Source organism: Simochromis diagramma, unplaced genomic scaffold (assembly GCF_900408965.1).
Source record: "Simochromis diagramma unplaced genomic scaffold, fSimDia1.1 OVJJ01000481.1, whole genome shotgun sequence".
NCBI lineage: Eukaryota > Metazoa > Chordata > Actinopteri > Cichliformes > Cichlidae > Simochromis > Simochromis diagramma.
In genome coordinates, this window is record NW_024386898.1 from 3,415,522 (window position 1) to 3,439,965 (window position 24,444).

Genomic DNA, 24,444 nt, shown 5'->3' on the forward strand with positions numbered 1-24,444 from the left:
TGAATAATGCACCAGACCACAGAATAAAGTGGTCTTCATGTTTGTCTTATTTTTCCTGCCATAACTTCATCATCTTAGCTGCCTCTCCTTAGTGGTCCAGCTAGGACTATAATGCTGTAGTCTAGAAATAAATGCTGTAGACTGTTCTAATCAGGTTCGACAGTATTTACCATCAAAGTCAAGATCACGCTTTAATAACCCCTGTACATAAACATGTTTATTTTCTTTTTACAGCAAGTTAATATGGAGGTTCAAAATGTCTAATCAGACATTGGTACACAACATGAGGTGCCAAAATCAACTTCAGTGGGGGAGAACTGGAAATCAAGAGAAAAAAAAGAAGGCAATGCCACTTCTCATACAAGTAGGGTACATACTGAATTTACACAAAATGGGGGGGGAGCATTTGAAACACACCGCAGCACTGTGTGGTTATGAAAACATCTAGCTTTAAGTGTACATAAAGTTGAATTTGTACAGTATGTTTGCAGAAACAAAGCCACTGCCTCTTTCCGTTGAACATTCACAGACGATGTTTCGGGTTAGGCAACAGAACGTGATGGAAATGGCTTACCAGAAGATGTAGAGCCTTTTTAAGGCTTTAAATAACATATGGAATCAAAATAAAGTGTCTAGAAAATCATCAAAATGCACCTTTCCATTTTGAAACTAAGAAGATGCCAACAATCAGGAAAAAAAAAAAAGAAACTGACAGCGCTGAAGTGAAATCTGATTTGATGATTTGGTGAAAACTTCATGCAATTTCAGGCAAGATGTAACAGCGCCACCAGCCCCACCCCAAGCACCAAACAAACAAATTGTTTTAACTGAACGATTCATTTTTGGAAGAAAGGAAAAAAACAACACCCTGTAGTAAATCTGTACAACGAAAATACATTTGGGATCTACATCTAAAGGTACATTATTATGGTTATATACACTGCCCACCATCCATATATTATCTTTACATGTAGACTTCATTCAAACCCAAACATTTAGAAAACATAAAACTAAACAGATAAATGGGATCACATCAAACATCCATTTTTAAAAAAATCAGTTCTTGCTGTACCTCAGCTGTTGCTCAGTCCCTCTGTTCTTTGTCTGTACAGTAAACTACAGCAGGACTAAAATCTCTTGACTGGATGGACTGCTACCTTAACAGGGAGTTAAGAATAATTGAAATTGGTGAATGATTATTGGGTGAACATTTTTAGTTTTTTGTTTGTTTTTTTCCCCCAGTGGATTTCAATGGAAACAACCAATTGTACTATAGTAACAATAATTTGAGTGACTTCATGAATACAAAATAGACTTCAGAGTCAGAACACAAACACAAACCCAACTCTCCAATATTCTGACACAACAGAACAAAGGCTTTCAATACACTCAGGCCTCTTCACTGAAGAGAGCTACACTATTCCATCAATATCACATGTACTGTATGTTCTCTGGTCTCAGGTGGGACTGGGTTGGAAAAGAGAAGCCATGTCAGCCTTAAACATTCGCCGCCTCCCTCAACGTTTGTTTGAAAGCAACTGATAAAAATCAAAAGTTGTGTTTGATGTCTCTTCCGCAGGTCTCCTGTTGTTCACTATTGAGTTGCGGCGTTGAAAATCTTTCAGAGAGGGGAAAAAAAAATATATGGAAAAACTACATTGTACAAAGTGAGATTCTCACAATCTCTTTGCAAGAAAGAAAAGTAATAAAGAATGACTTGTGCCCGCCGTCTTTTGGGATACGCCTAGGCAAATCCATTAACATCCCTGTGTTGATGCTGCTTCACTTCTTAGTCAATTTTCACATTTGTGTAAATCTTCCTCACAAAGGCACTTGTTCCCATGTATCCTACGGCACCTGAAAAGCAAAAGATGATCTGTGAGCAAGTTGCTTTTTGTTTGACAGCACCAGGTATCAAACTCTGCTGTTACAGGTAAATCCATCACGAGACAGGATGATTACTGGTGAGGTATCCAATAAAGGTTTTAGCAGAGAAACGCACATCCCACATCTACAAAATGAGCATTCAGACACACAGCCAGCCCAGGAGGCAGTGTAGTACCTGATGCAGATCAGAGAAAGCTCCACAAAGGTCCTTCAAGGTACATGAGTGTCAGCCTTGGCTTATTACTCTTTCAGCTGAAAAATGAGTTTGGCTTGCAGCTGGTGGGGAAAAGACTACTTAGCTGCACTTAGAGCTGAATAACCGATGTAGAAAATAAGATTTCTCTAAAAAGATAATTGGTTTCATGCAAGAACTACTTGTATGTACATACGACTAACATTTTTCATACTGAATAAGCCTAAATCATATACAGTCAGTGTGCTTTTCTCCATGTTTGACTCAAGCCCAACTATGAATGAAATTTCAGGTTAACATCATTTATAGGGTGGTGTGAAAAGCTTTTATTAGATTGCTGCCCGTAGCAGCTGTCTACTGTACTTCTATAGCCCCCTCCATTGTACCACCTGCTGTTTAATATTTTCACGTCCATCTCTATGACTGTCACGTCCCCTCGACCACCACCTGTCTAAGCCGTAAACCACTTTCTGTTTGAGCAACAATTCTCCTTTATTCCTGTCGCAGTACCGTGCGCGTCTAACAATAAAATGTCAGCAGTTGTATTAATATCTTCAAATTATTGAGGTCCCCCGTGTCTGCTGACAGACTTCCCAGATTCTCTTGATTTCTGACAGCTAGACTTGCAGCTTGATGTACAAAAATAATCCACCTGGGATGATAATTTGCAGCAATCTTTGGAGAATTTGCACAAGATCACAAAGGCACTCCCATTCATGAGCAGGTGGCATTCTTCATGTGAAAATGAGCAATTTAGAGGAAATTTGTGCAGGTAAGAGGAAAAGCAAACCTTGCAAGACACGAATTTAAGTAAAACTGTAAAAATAGTCATGTTAAATTATGGAAGCTGCTGCTTCCTGCCTTTAACATTTTTTAAAGGCAGGAAGCAAAAGGCATGTTTCAGTCACTAAGAAGTAAAGCGAGGTTAAATCCTCTGAATGCTGTCAATATACAGTGTGAATGCTGCTAATAAACGGTTCTTGCTGTGACAGTGATCCATCAAGTATCACCTCAATATTTGCATTTTTACACCAATCAAATTGATCCACAAGTTCTCCAAATGATATTTAAAAAAAACAAAACAAGACAAAACCGCACTCTGAGATATTTGAAAACTGAACTTCAGTGAAAGGTGAAATTGCTCCACACTATGAGTAAGATGAAGTGTAAGAACTGTCTCAGTCTCTGTGCTCAGAGGGCGGGGAATGTGATGAGGAAATTGAGAAATCTTGAGCAGAATTTAATGTCAGACTATTTTTTATGGTGTCACGCCTCACTGGCACAAATAACACTCCTTATTTGTATGTTTCCAATAAAGTGGATGTGTTACCAACATGTGACACGAAGTGAGACGTGATAGTTGAGATTTTAGTCCATCATGTATTCATCACGTCTATTTATTTCTTTTCTCTTTTGTTTAAACGAACTGTATGTAAAGTCACATAAACACAAAACCAACCCTTTATAAATGAGACCACTGGTGTTTATGCAGTGATCAGCTATTTACATTTGGCAGAACATCTAATAGTTCCTATTCTGAGATGAGTCTTCAAACTCTGAGTTTAAAAATAAACTCAAAGTTGATTAACTTTGAGTTTCTTGTTCCACTCTGAGTATGTTCACCATGGGTTAAGCATGTGAGAGTGGAGAAAGAAAGCCATCATCAATGGAGCTCTGATACCACAGTTCACTATGACAACGGGTGAATAAAAAGTGTTATTTAAATCCAGTAAACCAAGGGATATGAATGTGTGTCAGTGTGGACCATGACAGTCATCTTAAAAAGCAAAGAAGAGAAAAGAGATTTTAATGAGCTTGGTCTGCTGTCACCATCATAGAGAGAATAAAAGTTTGATAACACACATGTGTGTGCGTGTGGGAAGTTCAAAGCTGGATCATCACTTACCCGGCTTGAACTTTCATTAAATGAAGCTTGAATTCTAATTTTAGGTTTGATATTTAAATCTTATTATTTAGCTTTAACCCTACGGGGCCAGAGTGTAGGTGAGAGAAACTGAAGACAGTAGCAGACTGCAGGGTGGATCCACCTTCAAGACGCGTTTTTATTAAATTAAAACATTTTTTTTCCCTCCCTCTCTCTTCTACAGTTTATGAACATTGTTTTGTTTGAAAAAAATATTATCTGGAAAAGTTAAGCCATTATAAATGGATCCAGACAGGATGAACCTAAACTGGATGAGGGCCTGATCTGGTCTGAACCTGTGATCTATTCATCCGTTTTGGATCTCTCCTGCTTTGCAAGTAGACTTCAGTCCGTTTGCTAATCTGTTACAGAGCCTATGCCTTTGGGCAGATCCTGTTCTCTGTCGACCCACTGAGACTGATTTGTGATTTTTTGTGGGAAATATGTTGAGATTCAGAGTCTGAATTAAAAACCTTTGAATATGTTGAAAGCATGTAACAACTGAATCTCAAGTTGTGAACAAATTTCAGCAGATATGTTCAGAATACAGACTGCTTGCAGCTGCATATAAAAAGGCACTTTAAATACATTTAGTCCAGTTTTCAGGTCTTAAAATCATCTTCACTCAAATATTCACCATCTCCAAAATCCCAGCTGTGACAGACATTTCCCCCCCATCAGTGTGGCTTTTACAACACGACAAATGATTGACAACAGATCATATATTATGCATCTTTATACAGATGCAAGCTATTATGCAGATGCATTTAAGTTCAACATTAACTGCTACAGTAATGTTTCAGAGGAACTGACTAAGAGTCTGACTGTTGGATTACTGTCCACAGAGTAAGAAACATGTAGACTACATAGACTTTACTCTGAGCTGTCTGTCTCTATCCTTATATATTGATGAGTGAATGGCTGTAACAGCCCTGATGTGACTTTTTTTTTTCCAACCTAACTTCTAAGGTGGGATTTCACTGTTTCTAAAAACATAAACATCTGCCAATTAAGTTGCTCTTCCATTTGCTCTTAGAGGGACTTTACAAATGAGGAATGAGTGAGTGTCAATCAGCTGGTTTAGGCGCAGAGAAAAACTCAAGAGTTTTTTAGTTCATGATCCGTTACCACGGTAACCAACTTAGTTAACTTTTTTCCTGGCACAGAAAACCAGGGTTTTCATTTCATGGTTAACAAACTCAGAATTAGCTAAACCTGCTTCATGGAATAGGGCCTGGACCTACTACGATATAAAATTAAGTGGACCTAAAACTTACCACACATGATTCCCAGGGCAGTGCTAAACACAGCCATGTAGCCAAAGTAGAAGGATGTCTGGAACAGCCCATACATCCTGAAATACAGCAGGTTAAAATGTAAGAGGTGTGTAAGATGTAAGCACTTCTACAACAGGATGTTTCATCGGATTAATAAAGAGTAAAACTCACTTAGTTTTGAAGAAATAGTAGTAAAAGGAGTACATGTACACATAAACAGCAGTGGATGCAGCAGAGAGGAAGCTCGTCCATTGCCTGGAAGAGAGGGACAAGCAAACGAGAATGAGGATTGATGACAGGATGACAATGCCTCAGTTTTGTGGCTGATATTCCAGAGATCCATGTGGGGAAAAAAAACTCACCATCTGTAGTCCTCAGCATTGAGAAGAAAGTATGTACACACAATGGTGACACACACAGTCACAATGCACAGGATAACCAGGACCAGCATCATGAAGCCATACACATAGTAGATTTTGTAGGCCCAGAAAGATGTGAAGATGAAGTACCTGTCACATGAGGACAAAAACAAAAAACACTTCAACATGGCTGTCTGGATCATTTTAAACAGAGTCCCTCAGTAACACTGCAACACACTTACATTTCTATGAAAATGGAACCAAATGGAAGGATTCCTCCAAGGCACACGATGACAGCTGGCTCCATGAACCTGAGAGCACAAAATTCAACATATTGACGTGGCCGTGTATCCTTGAGTGTTCGTGTCAGAGTCCCCCTTCAGGGTAAGGACACATGACAAATTGTGTTACGAACGCGACAAGGGGGAAAAGTTGACAGATTGGAAATTTAAGTAGAGTCAGACAATGGCCTTAGGTCACATCTACCTTTTCCATTTGGCAGCAAGCCACAGTGCTTGGCAGAACGTTGTAAATGTTAATAAACCTGCAGTCGATCGCTTTTCCATATTTCATAACCTAAAAGTGTTTGTGCAGACAGCTAAAATGTTTTGAACTTTAAACCTGACATCTGGCAACTTAAACACAGGCCATTCAACACCTTGTGTCACCTGCATCGAGTACGATATTCTCACTGCCCACTGATCCGATAAGCTAAGCCTCCATCTTCTGACATTTTATAAACAAAATAAAGGACACCTGCCATTTATGAGAATCATAAATAACTCTCCTCTGACCGGTGCCCCTTACAAACTAACACTAACGGCACTTGGGGCAGGGTCTGCATGAGAGAATTATTTTAGGGATACGTGTTCTCATTTACATCGTAGAGGGACAACACTAAAAACAAAAACTGTTGAAAGCGGTGACCTCAGGGTAGTCTTAAGTTCCAGTTACACTCTATCCATTATCTGACCCCACGTCTCTGTCACTGAGGCAAAGACAACTGCGACTGTCCACGTCAAACCACACCTACCATTTCTTCTCAGGGATCGGCCGCGGCACAGCATTAACTCGGCAGGGAAAGTTGGGCTGGCCAGACAGATTCCTCCCCAAAATTGTTCCCACGAGGTTCAGAGGCAGGATGACAAAGAAGCAGATACAGCAGACAGCAACCTGCAAAGATGACAAACATTTAATTGTTTTAGTTGGGCGGTCTGTATTTACGGCCATTATCCAGGGTGTTTTACATCCCCAATCAGTTGTTTTAATTTTGTTGACTGTGTTACAGAAGTTAATGTTCACTGCGTGATCTTATGGTACAAACTCAAATGTTCATTAAACTGGAAGAGTAACAGATGAATGGATTTCATCAGCAGATGCTCCGGTTTGGACAGAAAGAGCAAAAACCTGCCCCAGATGTTTCTGAGGTTTGGCTGAGTCAGGGGAACAATGGCTATTTCGTGACACTTTTGATTGATCAGCTCTGCAGCGCTGAGTGGAGCAAACAAACAGCTGTTTGTAATTTCTGTAATTAGCAATTTAAAAAATATGTGAAATATTTGTGTGTGTGCGTTTTTTATTGCTGTAGTGTCTGAAAACATTTGGCACTGAATAAAGAAATAAAGCAAACAGAATTAAAACTCTATGGCGGGTTTGGGTCTCTAGTGTCATAAATATCAGGTGAAGTGTGCGTATTGTGTTTCAATTTGTTAGTACACTTTTCTCATTACTTCAGTTGTGTTCCCCTGCATGACTAAATCCCATTGCTGATACCAGAGATCTATGCGGCCACACAATTGAAATGCTGGCTCTTGACTTGGAGGATGTTCTTCATAACATTGTGGTTTTTAGGGAGGTGCTGCAGTGTGAAATCCCACCATGGTTCCAAATGGGATGGCTCTGGAGGCGTGGTAGTAGATAGCAATGAAGTTGATGAAAAAGGCAGTCCCGCACACCATGGCTGGGATCATAAAGGCCCCAATGAACATTTGTTTAATCCATCTCCTGCCTGTATTAAGCCAAAAAATAAATAAATAAATCAGACGGCAAAACACGACAAACTGCTTTTGCAGGGCATGTCACACATATTTTGTTTGTAAGAAAACAAACTATTTTATTACCTCCTTGTTTTGCATACAAACTTCCCCCGAAGTAGCCATTGACAGGAGAGGTTGCAGCATACACAAAAATGGCTGTGCTCAGCATGGATCCTCTCCTACAGGGAAAAGAAAAAGTTAGGGCAAGTGAAGACCACTCCCCTTGGCGTTGCATATAATTTTTGTAGTATTTTATAGCACACTTGCACCCAATTCTTTGTCTAAAACAAAAGAAGAAAGATAGAAATGAACACTTGATTCCTTGATTTACAAAATGGTTACCTTCTTTTTATTAAATTTCCTCTTATTTATACACAAATGATAATTAATTATTCTTTTTCTGTCTTCTTTCTAATTCCTTAATCATTTTGTTAATGTTAAGCAGGACAGACTACAACAAACTAACGTAAGTTAGCAGACCCCTCAAAATGTAAGGTAATGCTTTTTTAACAAGTTAATGCAAGTTCCAAGAACACCTCTTTCAACATGTAGCTCCCAAATATAGCACAGATGTTCTTTTTTCTACAATCCCATTTCAGAGTCTGTAGCTTTAAAATCAACTGAGCTGCTGCTGTTCACACCTCTTCTAGGAAAAGGTATGACAGTGAAATGAAGCCAATGGGAGCAGCACAGTATCTCTCCCACTTCTTTGTCTGAGTGATCTTATTAAATGTTATTATCAAGATCACAGCACGTCTTTAACTTTCTCAGATGTTATAATATAAAGTCTGGATTTATAGAGGGGAAAAAATGGCTTGCATGTGACACCAGGTTAACAGTCCTTCATACCCATTCTCTGCAGTGACGCAACACAAAAACACAACCCGCACAAAACTCTTGTCTATTGGCTTCAGTCATCAATCTTAAAAGTCTCCATTTTCCAATTGTTCTTCAATATTAGCATTTTGAGCCTTACATCAAAAGGTAATTGTAACCTTAGCCACATTAGCCACTAGACATACCAGAATGGGATTTTTACCATAGCTGTGGAGACTAAAAATAAAAGCCAACAACTCAGTCTTCACTTCTGCAAGAGCCAAGACTGCATGAAATGATTTCTTGGGATTATTTAGAGTACTTTCACTGCCTTCCCATGCTGCCAGACAACTTTTTTTTGACTGAGAAACTGAAGTCATTATATCACTATAAAGCCAGCAGACTCTGCAAACAAAAACTGTATTTTTACTTTAGCTTATTTGTTTTGCTGTGGAACTTTTTAAAACACAGAATAATTCACATTTTATACTTTTCAGGCTAAACAAAGAAAGCGAATAAAATTCGTAGAGGCTTTTAAACCTGGGAGCTCATGTAGTTGTGGGGGTGCTAGAAGAGTGCAACTTTTCACAACTTTACACAAAAATGAGCATTTTCACAGTACATATTTTCCTGATTATTTCATATTTGAATTTTAGCTGAATGATTTAAACCTTGCTCTTTGATAAAACCGTAAGTGAGAGAAGACAAAGACTTTTGATAAGGGATCCAATACATAGAAATCAACTTTGCAACTAAAAACCAGATCAAAAACAGTCCTCAGCGAAGTCTTACAATCATAACAAAATGTTCAATTACTCACTCTGTGTACAGATCCTCAACCATAGCGACGATGATAACGATGAGGGAGACTGAGAAAATCTGGCAGCCGGAGCCAATAAGTGAAGAGAAGATCAGTGGATGGCTTGACGGCCTAAACACATCTCCATGTACCTGCTTCCACCCATATTCGTCTCCAAGGTCTCTATCCTGTTGGTACAAAGCAACATAAGGAAACTGAGAGAAAAGCGTGATGAGGGGAAAAAAACAACAAGAACAGATCTTAGTTCCATGTTAAAGCATGCAAGTACATCCAAAGTTTACCATGTCATCCATTTCCTCCTCTTTGCTGTATCTGGCATAGTCCTTTCTTAGTGTTCTCATAAGAATCATGGACACCAGACCCACCAAGAAAATGACCATCATGAAGGAATTAAAGATGGAGAACCAGTGAATCTAAAAAAAAATATATATATATAGTAAAATCAAAAATTTTCTTTAAGAGGTAGCAACACTGGAAAGCTCTTTGCATCAAAACAGTACATCAAATATCCACACTTGAGTAAAAACAAATGAATTATGACGCTGCATGGAAAACAAAACAAAGACTCTTATTGAGCAGGTCGGTCATTTACATTACATCTGTTGCAAGGCTCAACTTGCATCTTCTGAAATGTCATACAGAGTTGTGCTATTACAACAAGCCAATGGTATCCCCACTGGCATGAGGAAGCATGTGAAACACCACAAAAGTTATTTCACTCACTCTGTGCTGAAAGAAGGATGGATCAAGGTACTTGTCAAATCTGTCTTCAAACTTTACATCTGACTTCTTCCATTTCACCTGGATAGGAGAGGTTCATTGGCATTTATGCATGTGTTTACATGTCCTATGTATCCCCAAGAGAGTATAAGTCAAATATGGCAGATATACAATGATTTTTAGCTTACCAGAATGTTAATCAAAAAGTACTCACAGAATAGGACATTGCGATTCTTGTGTTTGGCACAAGTCTGACTTTGCCTTCACTGGTCAGATTTACGTCAACGATTCTATTGCCATTGAAGCCGATCTCTAGTTTCTTATACGTCCACAGGTAGTGCTCTTCTCCATTTTCATCAGCCTCACCAACAATACCTTTTAAAAAAAAAAAAAAACAACGAAAAAACAACTCGAGATCTCATTCAGCAGTGGTCCAACGGACAGGCAGGGCTCTAGAGTGCGACCAATTTGGTCGCAAATACGACCAAATTTTTCAGTGGTGCGACTAAAAAAAAAAAAAAATTTGGTTGCACCTGTGCGACCAACTTTTCGGGTAGCAAAAAAATAAATAAATAAATAAATCTGCAACCTTCCCTGTGGTCAACAACAGACACACATTATTCCCCTATCGTGGACTAAACCAATCAGATAGTAAGGGGCGGGACCTCTCTGATTGGCCGTGGTCCAGTTGAAAGTGCAGGTGGAAGTGGGAGGTGAGTAGCTTGAATAAAGCGATATCAATTCATTAAATCCTGAATCGACTTTTAAATATAACTGTGTTTTGCCAGAAACGCCAGATTCTCAGATTAAAGCTCACAAAACCATTTCAACAACAACCAAACAGCAAATGAGAGCAGGTACACGGACTCCACACAAAGACGTAAACACAGACCCAACGCATCAGAATCAGCTTTGTCTTTCTCGGCTTTCTCACCCGACGGCCCGCAGACGGACACGCTGTCGGAGCTTAGCGGTTCTGATGCGTCTGGTCCGCGCTGTGTTTACGTCTTTTTGCGCTGATTCTGAGCTGCAGGTTTTGTCTCTCTTTCAACCAAAATTCACCGAGCCAGCAGCAAAAGAAGCAGCAAACTGCGCTTCACATTTGATCAATGTCGTCATGAATTTTGCTGTTTTGCTTCCACGACTATTAAAATCACACTTCATGCACAGCTAGCTCTCTCTCTCTCTATCTCTCTCTGTACTTGAAGAACAGTTTCCCGTCTCCAATCTCTGTTTTCTGTATTACCCACCAGTCTACCGTTGTTTACAGCGCTGTGGCTGCTGTCTTTTTCTTTTTTTCACTTAAATGACCTCGGACAAGAAAGCCTATTTTTTTCTGTTGTTCAATACTGAAGAAATTTAAACTTTATATGCAGAACATTGTAGAATATTTTAAGGTTATCTGCTATAAAAAGCCAGACCAGGAAAATCTCCTTCATGTTTTTCTGTGTTTTATTCTCTGTTACTTTCACACAAAGGCATCTGCTGTGATGTTCACAATTCTGATGAAGTCAGTACTGATAAATGATCAGAATTATAATATTTCTGACTGTCTGAGGCTAAGTTGAATCGAATCGGGACTTTGAAAACCAGAATCGAATGGATTATAGAAATCAGTGATGATACCCAGCCCTATGAGCAGCCTAGGCACGACAGAAGTGGATGTAGCTGTAATAGGAAAAGAACTATTGCTAACTTTTCTGTTAAGTTAAGGCCTGATCCTTCTGAAATTCATAGCCAGTGCTCTGACACGGTGTCATCAATCTTTGAATGCTGAAAAAGCACAGTGTATCCAGAAAAACACATTATATTATATAAATTATTATAAAATTTGTGTGCGCCTAACTTTTGTGCTGGTACGCCTAACTTTAAAAAGTTAGGCGTACCGGTACGCCCATGGCAAAAAGTTAGTCTAGAGCCCTGACAGGTGAAAATAAACGCAGCAAACCTTTAGTTATACAACATTAACAATCAGGGTGTAAATGCCAAATAAAGGCAAGGTTTGATAACTTTGTAACAGCATAATCTCTACTCACTTGTTACAGTCAGGATTTAGTTTTCATAAAAGGTCATTGCTGAGCAAAGAAGTCTGATGCAAAGCAAGAACTATGAATCAGCAGCCTGTTACTCCACTACATGGGGACATGACTAATGGTAACATAAAAATCTAATGTTGTGGCTACATGTATTTTAACTATATATGTATATATTTTTTTTTCGTTTGTTTAATGCCTGAAAAATTGTTCCACATTCTGCACCACAAATTAATGTAGACAGGAATTTTTGTTCTAGCATACATAATATTATGCAGGCGAGCTCACTTTAGTAAGCGGTACTACGAGTGAGCAAGTTCTGAAAGTGATGAACGACAGGTCTGCAATTGCTGAGCTAAATAACCCTGATAAACATCTCATAAAAGAAAGGCACACCAGTGCACTTCTCACACAATAGCAACCCGGATGTTAGACTTATAGATATTCATGACGCTCCTAATTATGCGACACATAACTCAGCAACGTTTGAGCAAATACCAGCGCCCCTCCCACTTCCTTCTACATCAGCTTGCATAGTCTGTTTAAACAGGGTAGGAGTGGCACCATTGTACTACTCCAACATATGTGAGTGTTCACACTGACTGCTTGTTAAGAGTGATAGTCTTGACTCAGTAACAGTAGTGAGTCATTAATATCCTTCTTTTGGTTTATATGAAACGCTTTTGCACATGGGAAATGAATACTAAAACCTGCAGGAGAATTTTTATGAGCTCTGTATCCAAATATTCAACTATTTTAATGTTCATTAGGTTGTTATTCAGCAATCAAATTGGAAATATAAACAATTTGTTGCCAATTTAACAACTGTTTTATTTTTAAGCTTCTTTTCAAAAGAAATAAAATACAAGATAGACTGTATCCTACACATCTTAACAATGTCTTGCTTGTTTGGCACAGGAACAGCACTCTGACTCTTTCTGACATGTTCAGTGGGTGAGTGGACGGAGAGGTTTCAAAAAGTGAGACAGCAGCGGGGCACAGCGTGAGAGAAAAGTTAAACATGCTGTTGCTTCCAACTTTCTCTCCGAGTTATCATTTTATACACAGATAAAGATGAAAAAACACCACAGCCATTGTCTTTAACACATGGGCTGAAGAGCTCACCTTGGGAAGTGTTTATTATTCTGGACAGCCCTAACACTCAGTACATCCAGTGTCTTTATTCATTTTATGTCAAAATGGTTCCACTCATTAGTATATTTTTCAGTCAGCATAATACCATAAAATTATTCTAAAACGTAAAGCTGTATATAAGCTAATCAACCGGTACACTGCACTAATTAAGCTGATTCAAAACAAAAACAATATAATACAACATAGACTAAATCTTGAGTGCCTTTTATTCTGACATTTGACACATGACATTGTGTCCGGTTACACCTCCCTACAACACCGGTAAAGAATAAATGGACCAGTCATCTCAAGAATAAGAACTGGTTTTACTTCTTCACCATCAGGATGAAAATGTCGGTCACTCTACTCTAAATATTAGCACTTTGACACAGCTCTTGGATGCCACATCACCACTAATAGCCAGTAAGAGGGGATGCGTGAAATTCTGAGATGAGAGAGATGTTAAAAATAAATTTGGCTATGTTTTTGGTTTTTTTTTGGGGGGGGGGGGGGGGGGGGGGGGAGTGACTTTACTACTGCTGCATATTACTGTGAAAACAAATCTTTGTATGCTGTTGCAAAAAGCAATAAAAATATTGTTCACAAAAATAATAATTTGTCTATTTTTTTTTTCATTGCTGTTGGATTTTGGTTTTTCTCCCTCTACTCCCTAAACTGCTAGTAGTGAATGTAATCCTTTGTGCTTACAGGGTAATAACAGTCAAAAGATGAATGTCGCCCAATATCAATCTTCAGCAGATTGACATTATACCTATTACATCTATAGTAATAAGAACACACCTCAGAAGCTAGACAAAACAAAAGAAACATGTAAAAGTAGATGTGTTAATAAAATAAAAAGTGGTTATCAACTTACCCCAGATTGGCAGGTCATCTATGTACATTTGGTACCAGTAGTGATTCTTTATGGCGTAGACAAAAGCATCCCGTTTGGCTTTGTCCAACTCTATTTCACAGTATGTTGACTGCATGACTTCCTCTACAAAGATAAATATCACATTTTTAGTAAGTGTAGGAAGTTTTGTGGAATTAATAAAGCCAGACATCCAGAGACAAGCAACATTTTTTAGTTATAATGCTCTTGCTGATTCAAAAGTCCTAAAGAGGTGGAAGTCAGTGTAAGTACCTTTGAACTTTATTTGCAAGCCGCTGAATTCAAGCTCCACTCCCTGCAGAGCCTCTCCAAGTGTTTCATGGTAATGACTGATGGTCTTCTGGGAGCCCGCACAGAAGGGCAACGAGAAATACTTGTATGTCTCCTGTCGGTTGTGGTAAGGCCCCACTGTGTTCATCCATAAAACTACCTCCTCCTTATCTGTGTACTGCAAAAGGAAAACAGGAGGACTCTTATAATTAAATCCAGGAATGCTACACCAGTTCTGCAAGTACTGCTGATGTCCTATTCTTATTCTATCGATAGTGCACCAAAGAAACTTCTGTGAGTTGCCAACAACTTTTAAAACAATAGCAGCAACTTTCAGAGCACTATCACGTTATAAATCATGCAAACAAATGTAAATTTCAGGCTCTTTTCACACTGTTATCGAGCCATCCTCGTAGCACTATTGTGTGTTAGCTATGTGTACCAAGGAAGTTCTCTTGAATGCAACATCCGCCTCTTTACTTAACAGCTTCCACATTAGCGCCCCATTTATAATTAAGACAATGTAATGCACATTATTATCTTGTTAGCCAGGTGTAATTAGGGCGGCTGGATCTGACAACGGAGAACAAAAGTAATATGAAGAGGGCCTAAAGTTTAATCGATGTCAAGAGTAAATGTTTTTCATTAATTGTGTTTGCGAGGCTAAACGGACGGCAGTTTTATAAATCTTGCCTTTGATTAACTAACTAACGTTAGCTACAGGCTAACTAGCTGCTAACTTAAGTGTAGCTTCCGCCGGTGCTCAAGTAAGGTTGCAAAGACCAGCTTGGAAGATGTGCTAACAAGCTAGCAAGCAAACGTTACTCATAAGCACTTAGGCCGATAAGTAGTGACAACTTAGCCGGCTAAATGAATGCCTACCCGTTTGATAGCTCACCCAGTATCAGTATATAACCCACAAAGACCAAGTCATGAACCCTGTCACGTTTATAATTCTGTTTTGTGGTGTGTAGCTAGCCGTCGCGGCTACAGTTAGCAGGTTACACAGAGCACAAACGTCCATTATTTTCAAGGCTCCCCCTTTTCAGTCGGCCTCTCAAAAAGGTGTCTTACCGTGTGGTCATGTTCGTCTGCGTCGACAGGTGATAAAGAACATACAAGTGCGAAAAACACCGCCGCTACCACCTTCCACCTGGAATATCCCATTATTTTCGGAAAAAAAGTGTGCAGAAAGACTGGGGATGTTAGCTTTGCACGGCTATCCCACCTTCTTCCTGGTTGTATGACAGAGGCAATTTTTAGGGATGCTCTCGTACGCATATGGCGTAAGAGCCTCATGAGCGTTCGTCGTATGCACGTTCGATTGGCTGAAAAGAGGCACGTGGCTGACGAGGTCCAGTCAGCGCAGAAAACGATGGATACACGGTGACTATAGAAACTCTGTCGGCGCATCTACCGCAACCTTCGGCCACGTCATCCGACTGCAAAGACTGGAGCTTCAACTTTGACAGAGAGCTGGTGCATGAAACATGATCCTCGAGTACAACAAGCGGGTCTATTCACTGTCTGATGAGGCCTCTTAATGGGCCCAAAGTTGTCCGAACAATTTGTCAGTCTGAGCCACGATAATGCACAATTTTAAGCAAGCGCAGCAACCTCTAAATGTCCTACTTGTTTGGATTGCAGTTCTAGGTTATTCTTTGGATAAAGCTGATAAGTTAAACCTGAGTTTAAGACTGTAACTTAAAAGTTCCTATGCACTTTGACTACATTTATCTTTAAGGACACAGTTCAGCTCAAGGTAGGCTGACTTGGTAGACTGATTTTCAAACAGACACTCGTCTTCCTTGACTACTTAAATGCTCTATGGTCTCATTTAATATGTACAATTGTCTGAGTCAGATTCTGATGCTTCAAAATGAAAATTAGTTTTACATTACAAATATCAACTTTAACTGAAAGTTACCGTGTTTCTCATTTACTGCCCCCTACTTGGGTGAAACTGCACAGCAGATGACATTACCATAATTTACAGAGGGCTTGGTTCACAGTCAGTCAACATAACTTTAATTAATGCAATGATAAATATACCATTTCCTTGTGTTTCCTTCTTTGTATTTCCTTACAGTGGAAGAAATCATTTAATATTAGCAGATTTTTTTAACACCTTTGTGGATATCATACATGTTGAACTATAGTCCTCAGAGGTCCCATCTTGTAGCTGTTTTTAACAAGACAGACATAAAAATGAAATTCTCAAAAACTTATCTGTATGCTCTACATATTCTGTGGTTTAGACGATTTACCTCAGGATTGGTGGTGGTCAGAGGGCCCGGTGGCGCCAGTGTCCGGCAGCCTCGCCTCTGTCAGTGCGCCCCAGGGCAGCTGTGGCTACAACGTAGCTTGCCATCGCCAGTGTGTGAATGTGTGTGTGAATGGGTGAATGACTGAATGTAGTGTGAAGCGCTTTGGGGTCCTTAGGGACTAGAAAAAGCGCTATACAAATGCAGGCCATTTACCATTCTGTCTTTATTTCCTTTTTTTTCTTTAACGACACTTGTGATAACAGAAGATAACACAAGTTATCACTTGTGTGGTAATGTCTCACATTTCCATTTCCTATTTACAATCACAAAAATCACCAGTTAACAATCCTAAAGCTGCAACTCATTTAGAAACACAATCTTATAAAAGCTTCAAAAATTCTTTCAGTTCATTAAAAACTTTAAACTCATTCAATTTACAGTGTTCAGAATTCATTAAGATGTTTCAGTAAATCACTTTTTTTTGCAAAATAAGTAAAGCAATTCATTAAATCAGTGGTCTCCATGTGAAGTATGACGAGGCCTTTCTGCTTCAGACGTCTTTCCAGCATTACAAAGACTGCACAAACCTCCTGTAGAAGAGACATGAGGAAACACAGTACACATGTTGTGGAAATGAAACAGATTTGGTGTAATCACTATGAGCACGATTAGTGTGATGTTTTCTCACTTTACGATTTCAGGCAGACGGGGGTCTCTGTATAAGCCGTTGTGCAGATATCCCAGAGACCCTTCAAATGTCACCAGCTTGACTCTCTCTGTATTCTGGGCACGCGCTGCCACCTCGTATGTCTGGGGGAGTAAAGAGAAGGAATTTCAGTTTACCTAAAACAAAAATGTTCCTAGAAGAGTCATTAATTACTTACAGCTCTAATGAAAACACTGACTCAGTTTACTTTAAATGACAAGCAGCTGTCTGTGCCACTGATACCTGCTGAGCAACCTCAATGGGAACCAAGTGATCATCCTCAGAATGAAGGAAAAGTATGGGGCTTCTCATTTTCTTCAAACTGCAGAATAACAGAGCTATATCAAATCACAGCATTTTTCTAGTAATAACATTTTTAGCTTATTAACGTATTACATATCTCTTAATATTTCACTACTGTATGTACATAACCAACTTACTTTTCTTCAGTAGGAAAGACAAACTTATAATCCTCCCATGGTGCTCGGTATAAGTAACCAAGGCCTGGAAATTTCCAGTAACGCTTTAAACACAAAGAAAAAAGTCATTGTAAAGTCGGTTGTGATGCAGTAACACAGTCACATGAAATAAATACAGCAAATACTAAAAGTGGTAGGTTAGACGAGCATACCCAAGCAAAAGGGTTAAATGGAGGAATATTTTGCCGAACAGTATTGAATGCGCCTTCGAGGATCACCCCATCAAACACCACTCCTGAAAAGAACGGGAAACAATCACCATGTTGAGCTCACGTGCTCTTATGCCCAATTTATGCTTCAGCGGGAACTTTACATCATAGCCTACGACGCAACCTGACGTGCACCTTATAAGAAACGCAGCTAACACATCTGGTCGATGTAGCCGCAGATATTGGGTTATATATTGGATTCCTCCTGTGCTGCTTTTCACTGCAGTCTTTGAATTTATCAGTGAGATAATAACAATCATCACCTCAGTATATGGAAAAATAATCTTAGCATCAACATGAGGACTCAGTAACTAATGGTTACCACGTGGTAACCATTAGTTACTGAACAGAATGGAGGGCACAAAAATAAATGTGGGGACAAAGGTTAAGTCGTAGGCCCTGCAAAGATTCCTCGCAGAAGTTTAAATCGGGCATTACTTCTATTTGCTTGATTCATTAGTAGCAAAACCTACCCTGCTCCAGAAGTTTGTCTGCAGTGTTAGTCGCCACTCTGCACGGAAATACAGAAAAGCATTTTCAGTTTATCCACTATGTCACCTTCTCATCTCATCGATGTTGCCAGATTCATTATAGCTGTCGACTAATTTCAACCAAATCCAATTTGATTATGTTTTTTTAAAGAAATGCAAACTGGTTCGAGGTATCTTGTTTTGAGCATTATAAGGGTGAACCAATACAATGAAAAACAGCTAAATGTGCAACTACATTCATTTCAAAATGAACACGTCTGTTAAAAAAAATAACCTAGATATTAGAAAATGAACAAAAAAATTAGGTTAACATAAAAAATAGACATTAAGCACCGAATTATCTCCACCTGGAAAAAGACAGAAAAGCTATTTCTCAATATGAAACGGGAAATATTCAATTCATGAGGGATCTGCGTTGCATAAAGCGTTTATCACTTGCCTATTCATAAGGCTTCCTCCGTTTCTATTCAGTCAGTCAGTACAGGTAAGGTTCCATAATTTGCTGCCTAGTGACAAAAATCTGAAGTACTTCCAAACAGGGATCTTTAGGGTGCCGAGCTGGGCTGTGAACTATCTGCCATCATTACCACACAGTTGCTGATGAATTATTCCAGATTTAAATTACCCTCCTGCCAGGCTTAAGCACCAGGAAATTATGTATTTTTAAGATGTTTTCTTTGACAACTGTTAACTTTGCTCATTAATGTTATTAGCCTCCTGATCCTGTTCATCATTTTTGCATATAAAACAGCCTGGATGAGTTGGTAGAACTAAAAATGCTATGGCTTCTCATCATTTACCTTCAGTTGTTCAGCTGATGGGTCCTGGTTAAGATCAGCAGCTTATCCTAAGCCTGAAGTAAAAAGAACTGTACCAACGTCATCCAGCTGCTTCTATCAGGTTTTATAGTAGAAATCCAACTTTGCAGCCTATGCAGGACTTTTTTGCCCCAACAAGCAAATTTTACTTTTTACAGTCGAATGCCATTATTGCTTTCTGTCCAATTCGATAATGAAATTTAGAATAGCTCTTGACTGTTGCAGATTATTACTTCAATATTTTAAAAGGAGGAGGATGTGACAAGTATTCCAAACATTTTTTGGGAGTGTGTAAAGGTTTCCAAAATGCTGCACATCAGGAGTCTTTCCTTACTGACCCAGTGCCAAGAGAATGTCCCCAGATAACGACAAGGCTGTTTCTGCTGCGTTCTTTGACCCAGTTGTACACGCAGAGAAAATCAGTGGTCAGACCGGCTTCAGTTGGCTCTCCGGTGGAATCTCCAAAACCTGCCAGAGTTTGTCACATCATTTGCTATTCACGGTCACGTCAGAGAGCTGATCTTGAGAGCAAAGCAGCCACAAGGTGGCAGTCACTTAGAGGAAAACCCTCATCAGACATTGACCTGAAGCTGAACTGATCTCTTTTGACTGCCTTACAACAAACAACTCATCAAGCGCAACAAAATTAGTTCACAGTGATTATATGTCTGCAAATGATATTAAATCAATGTGAGAAGGTTTTGCTTTACATTCAATACTAAGGCAAAAAAGCACTGAAATAGAAAATATGTTTAAATAAGAGTCATAAATCTTCATTTGTACCAACCTCTGTAGTCAGGCACCAGGACATGGTAACCAAGAGCACTCAATATCTGTTGACACATAACACTTATTTGTCATCAGAATGGCCACAAAGACCTTTTAAAAGATTAATATGTTTGTATTTGTGATCACTCACTTTTGCAACTCCCACCCGATGAGGAGCTGCCCTGTTGGATTCATAAAAAAAAAGCCACAGAGCCAAAAAATTGGTATTTTTTCCAAAGTGTGGAACCTCTACTCTTTGTATCTGCAGCTGTAATACAAATGCATTATTTATAATACCTCGTGCCTGTGTTTCCATGAAGATATATGAAAACTGGACTTCCATCGCTTAAAGTGTTTTGGTACCACGCCAAGTCTTTCCCCTGTGCCTCCTTCCACCGACTTTCAGGGACAGTGTGCCTTTGACGGTCAAAACAATGCACCGCTTAGAAATACAACCAACAACTGGATCATTAAAAAACAAGTGTTGTCCTTTAGTCTTAGGATTTTAAAAGCTATGCTAGGAAAAAAAAGAAAAGAAAAAAGTTTAACTTAGCTTATGCTCACCATACGCCGAGGGAAATTCCTTCCTCTGATGTTAAGTACATGTTGATGGTGTGATTAAGGGAGAAATCAGCAGGTCGGCTGAGGTCAACAAAGAATGGCAGGCTGACTATAAACAGGAAAAAAGAGAGGTGCTTTTTTTTCTGAGTAGCAAGCTAAGGATTTACAGTACATCCAAGCGGCAAACTGGATTTTCACATACTTCTGTGTGTGTAAACAAAGTGCTGAATTAATTCTGGAAGCATTTTCACCGAGAAAGGCACCACAACCAAGATAACAAAGAGGGCCAATAAGCCCTTTTTTAGCCACCCTTGGGACCTATAAGGAGACAGAAAAAAGACAGAAATAAAAACAATGTGACTGGAGACTAAAGATGGATATTGATAAGATCTTATTGATTGGCAATTGTGCTTATTGGACAGATTCTTCAACTATTCCTTGATTGATTCTTGTTCCACTGTCTTTGTGTAAAAGAAAATAGGCATACGCAGGTTTTCAGCATGTTCACCTGAGACTTAACACTGTGTACAAACAGAGTGGGAAAACACTGGCAAGTGACTCAAGGGGTGCAAAATCTCCATGAACATGACTCACTGTTTTTGCATCAGTCATATAAACATGAAAGCATTTACAAAAGGTATAAAACAGTCTGGAGGCGTACAATTTCAGTAGACTAGGCCGTTCCTGTTTGCACTGACACCGACTTTCTCTCTTTATCCAAAAATTATTATAAACTTCTGATGACTTTATTCCGCCTACCCCTAACTGTCCAATCTGTGTTTAAACACCAAATCAACACTACAGCAACACTAAAAAGTTTGGCTCCCACTTCTCCTCTTCATGACATCTAAATTCAGCTGCATCCCTGCAGACAGTTTGAATGACTCAGCAAATGTGAGAAGCATCAAGTGAGGGGAGAGGAGGACGGGGGTGTGGTGGATGAGTTTGTTGAGTGGTGCAAAAAGAAGCCACCTGCAGCTCTATTCAGGCAAGATCTGAGAAACAAAAGCCCCCCCCCCCAAAAAAATAAATACATAAATAAAATCTCCCTCAGAGACACACTGAAGGGTCTGTGGACCAGGTTGAGCAGATGTACTTGGAAATGCTCACTTATTCCCACTGGTGTGCACCAAGCAGCTCTCCACATGTCCTATCAGTCTGTGGATGCAGCATTAATATAGAGACATTAATATGGGAGAGAAGAACTGAACAATCTAATCAAGACAGCAGGCTGTCATTGGAGTCAGTCTGGACTCCCTGGAGGCAACAGCGGAAAAAAGGATGCTATTCAGACTATTGCCAATTAATGGACAATACATCCCACCCCTTCCATTAACACTTTAATCAGCCAGAAGAGCCCTTTTAGTCAAAGACTGATCTCTCTGTACTGCTCGGGGGAAACATCTAGGAGGTCACTTGTTCCAAAAGCCATCACTATCTAAAGTTAACTCCTTGAATTTATTATTCAAATCTTTTCTGAAAAAATAAAGTTCACTGCAGATTTTTAATTAATCACCTCTCTTTTTTCCTGTTTATAGTCGGGCTGCCATTCTTTGCAGGATGACGCAATGCAACCTTTGTTTTACTGGGCAGTCGCTCTGTAGAAGATGCGTCTGTTAGTGATGTTATATTTTCACATTTTCAAGACACTTCCAGTCCCTGACACAGTTTAGTTTTCAACAACACTTACAGGAATTCCTGTACTCTGGGAAAATGACTCACTTGTATTGTTCCACTAGTTACTGTATTGATCTGTAGTGCGTTAGAATTTCAACATATGACCATTATGCAAGACATATTTTCAAATGTTTACAACAACGCCCTTTATGAGTTTTTGATATTGTTGTCTTCGCTAAATGCGTTTGCTCAATGCTTCAATGTCCATTTAGCTAGCTAACAACCTATCAACTCTATTATGGTCTAGTAAAAGCGTGCTTGTAGTAGTAACACCATATAGCGTCATGTAGTAAAATGCCTGTCCTGCGCTTACAAACGTGTAACAAACGGAATAATAAACTACACGCGAAAACTGTCTTAGTGCAGACTGCTAGTAGAACTTTTAATTCCACAAGCCGTTAAAAGGTAAAAGCTAATGCAGTAAGGTAAGCTAGCTAACTCACTGTGGTGACCGTGTCCCCTCCTTCTTCTTGGATTTGGAAGTCCGCTGTACCCCGCTATTGTCGGAGGATGGCTCATTCTGTTTAACGTCCCTTCTCTTCATTATTTAATGTCAGTTATATTGAACAAAAAGAGACTTTATCTGTACAGCTAAACGTCTGGGACAGTTATATGGCTCGCAAGGAACTACAGCAAACTTTGACCGAAGTCCGTTCAAAGACCTGATTCGCGGTGAAAGGGCGGTGCCAGAGGCTGTTAAGGTAGCACATGTTTGCACTACAAAGCACAATATTTGTTACACACCTTAAGACAGCAATCTATACAGCTCGATACAGTCTGTGGCAAGGGGTGTCAAACATCAGGTCCGGGGTCAGAAGCAAGAGTCCAGTCTGGCTCTCTGCAAGGCTTTGTGAACAGGGGCATAAATCTTTTTAAAGCTTTTCCTCCTAATAAAAACCTGCGTCATGGCCATTCACCACAACCACAAAGTAATTAAGTGATAGATAAACAACTAAATGATAGAAAAGGCCCAGTTCTTTCACTATCTACTAAAAAAGCATTTAAAGGAGAGTTTGGGCAAAATACTTCCTAAAATTAAGTATTATGTAAGTACTCGAATACTTCTCCAGGCTACCTGAAGTTCCCCAACATTACTGACTGAAATGTAGCCCCAAAACACTGCAGAGATTTAGGGCTGTAGAAATTAACTGTTATCCCTCTCTCTTTACCTCCCTTGCACATATTGATCACTAATTGAACCAATAATTTAAAATGTGGATTCCTCACTCCATAAGACATGCTTCTTGTGTAATTTGACGCACCTCAGCCTTTCGTCCCTGTTTCCCATCATTAACAATGGCTACTTGCCTGTCAGCCTTCCACTGAGAGCATTTTTCATTGATCAACTGAAGGGCCAGATGCATCTTTCAGGTCCTGTGTCAGGTCTTTCCTGACATTTTATGTGTTTCATGAGGACATGATTTTCTGATCCAGTATTTTAGACCTGACACTTCTTCTTTTGCCCCACACTTGTCCAGTATTGTAAGACTTATTTAATAGCATGCTGAACACAGTGTAAAATGTTTTCAGCTAAGAGCCCTTAGAGAATCTCATTGCTGGTGCAAAAACATTATTTTATGTCTGTCAAACTGTGTTATCTATTGCATTTTTTGTAGATTTAGCTAAAGCAATGAGAACATATCATGTGTTATGATACAGGCTGCTAGTGATAAAGTGCCAAAAGATACAATTTAAAATTGTTTTTTTGATAAGTGTACTAAGTTATGCGCAGACAGAACGCCAGTCCATCCTTTGAGTAAGTTTATTTTAATGCTTGAATGATTCATAGATCAGCATTAAGTGACAAAACAAAACAAAACAAAACCTTTGAAAATGGCCAACTACAAGGACTGGACTGAAACTGACAAGCCTGGAGAGCTACTGCTCAGGACCACTTTAAAATATAAAATATAAGATGCAAAAAAGAAAAAAGAAAGAAATAAAAACAGATTTGCAATCCACACCAAAAACACTAGTGCACCCTTGGGAGCATTTACTGATCACCGACAGTCTGGGAGGTTTCTATACTACAAGAAATATGTTTTAGATTTTTGGCAGCAGTCACATTGGTGGTGTGTTTGGGAGGAAATGTCAATAAAAACCT

At 39.3% G+C, this 24,444-nt stretch overlaps 2 protein-coding genes across 4 annotated transcripts; both read right to left on the reverse strand.

Moving 5' to 3' along the window:
- Positions 1-195: 195 nt before the first annotated feature.
- tm9sf3 (transmembrane 9 superfamily member 3) lies at positions 196-15,620 on the reverse strand. The gene is made up of 15 exons (XM_040034558.1): positions 15,439-15,620; positions 14,347-14,542; positions 14,077-14,199; positions 10,247-10,407; positions 10,036-10,113; positions 9,594-9,725; positions 9,313-9,479; positions 7,761-7,855; positions 7,518-7,648; positions 6,674-6,813; positions 5,883-5,951; positions 5,644-5,790; positions 5,453-5,536; positions 5,282-5,358; positions 196-1,857 (listed from the first exon to the last, which is right to left on the reverse strand). The coding sequence occupies exons 1-15, from the start codon at positions 15,529-15,531 to the stop codon at positions 1,790-1,792; spliced, it is 1,761 nt and encodes a 586-aa protein (XP_039890492.1). The 5' UTR covers positions 15,532-15,620; the 3' UTR covers positions 196-1,789.
- Positions 15,621-16,871: 1,251 nt separating this feature from the next.
- On the reverse strand, positions 16,872-23,039 carry si:ch211-117n7.7 (uncharacterized protein LOC751622 homolog). Of its 3 annotated transcripts, XM_040034562.1 has the most exons (14): positions 22,784-23,039; positions 22,180-22,261; positions 20,866-20,981; positions 20,667-20,772; positions 20,400-20,519; positions 20,254-20,284; positions 20,122-20,167; positions 19,673-19,802; positions 18,499-18,536; positions 17,969-18,051; positions 17,778-17,860; positions 17,581-17,659; positions 17,320-17,441; positions 16,872-17,221 (listed from the first exon to the last, which is right to left on the reverse strand). In XM_040034562.1, the coding sequence occupies exons 1-14, from the start codon at positions 22,857-22,859 to the stop codon at positions 17,200-17,202; spliced, it is 1,134 nt and encodes a 377-aa protein (XP_039890496.1). In that variant the 5' UTR covers positions 22,860-23,039; the 3' UTR covers positions 16,872-17,199. The 3 variants fall into 3 exon arrangements, with proteins under 3 accessions (XP_039890496.1, XP_039890497.1, XP_039890498.1); XM_040034563.1 differs by lacking the exon at positions 22,180-22,261 and having other exon boundaries at positions 22,784-23,036; XM_040034564.1 differs by lacking the exons at positions 20,866-20,981; positions 22,180-22,261 and having other exon boundaries at positions 22,784-23,034.
- Positions 23,040-24,444: the final 1,405 nt, after the last annotated feature.

Bases quoted from the DNA above. Each gene is read 5' to 3' on its own strand.
- tm9sf3 (XM_040034558.1), bottom strand. From the start codon at position 15,531: ATGGGATATTCCAGGTGGAAGGTGGTAGCGGCGGTGTTTTTCGCACTT. The intron at 5,359-5,452 runs GTGAGTTTTACT...GCTGTATTTCAG, and splicing joins TACTATTTCTTCAAAACTAA to GATGTATGGGCTGTTCCAGA. The intron at 1,858-5,281 runs GTAAGTTTTAGG...TTTGCTTTTCAG, and splicing joins TGCCCTGGGAATCATGTGTG to GTGCCGTAGGATACATGGGA.
- si:ch211-117n7.7 (XM_040034562.1), bottom strand. From the start codon at position 22,859: ATGAGCCATCCTCCGACAATAGCGGGGTACAGCGGACTTCCAAATCCA. The intron at 20,520-20,666 runs GTGAGCATAAGC...TGACCGTCAAAG, and splicing joins GGAATTTCCCTCGGCGTATG to GCACACTGTCCCTGAAAGTC. The intron at 17,222-17,319 runs GTGAGAAAACAT...TCTCTTCTACAG, and splicing joins CGTCTGCCTGAAATCGTAAA to GAGGTTTGTGCAGTCTTTGT.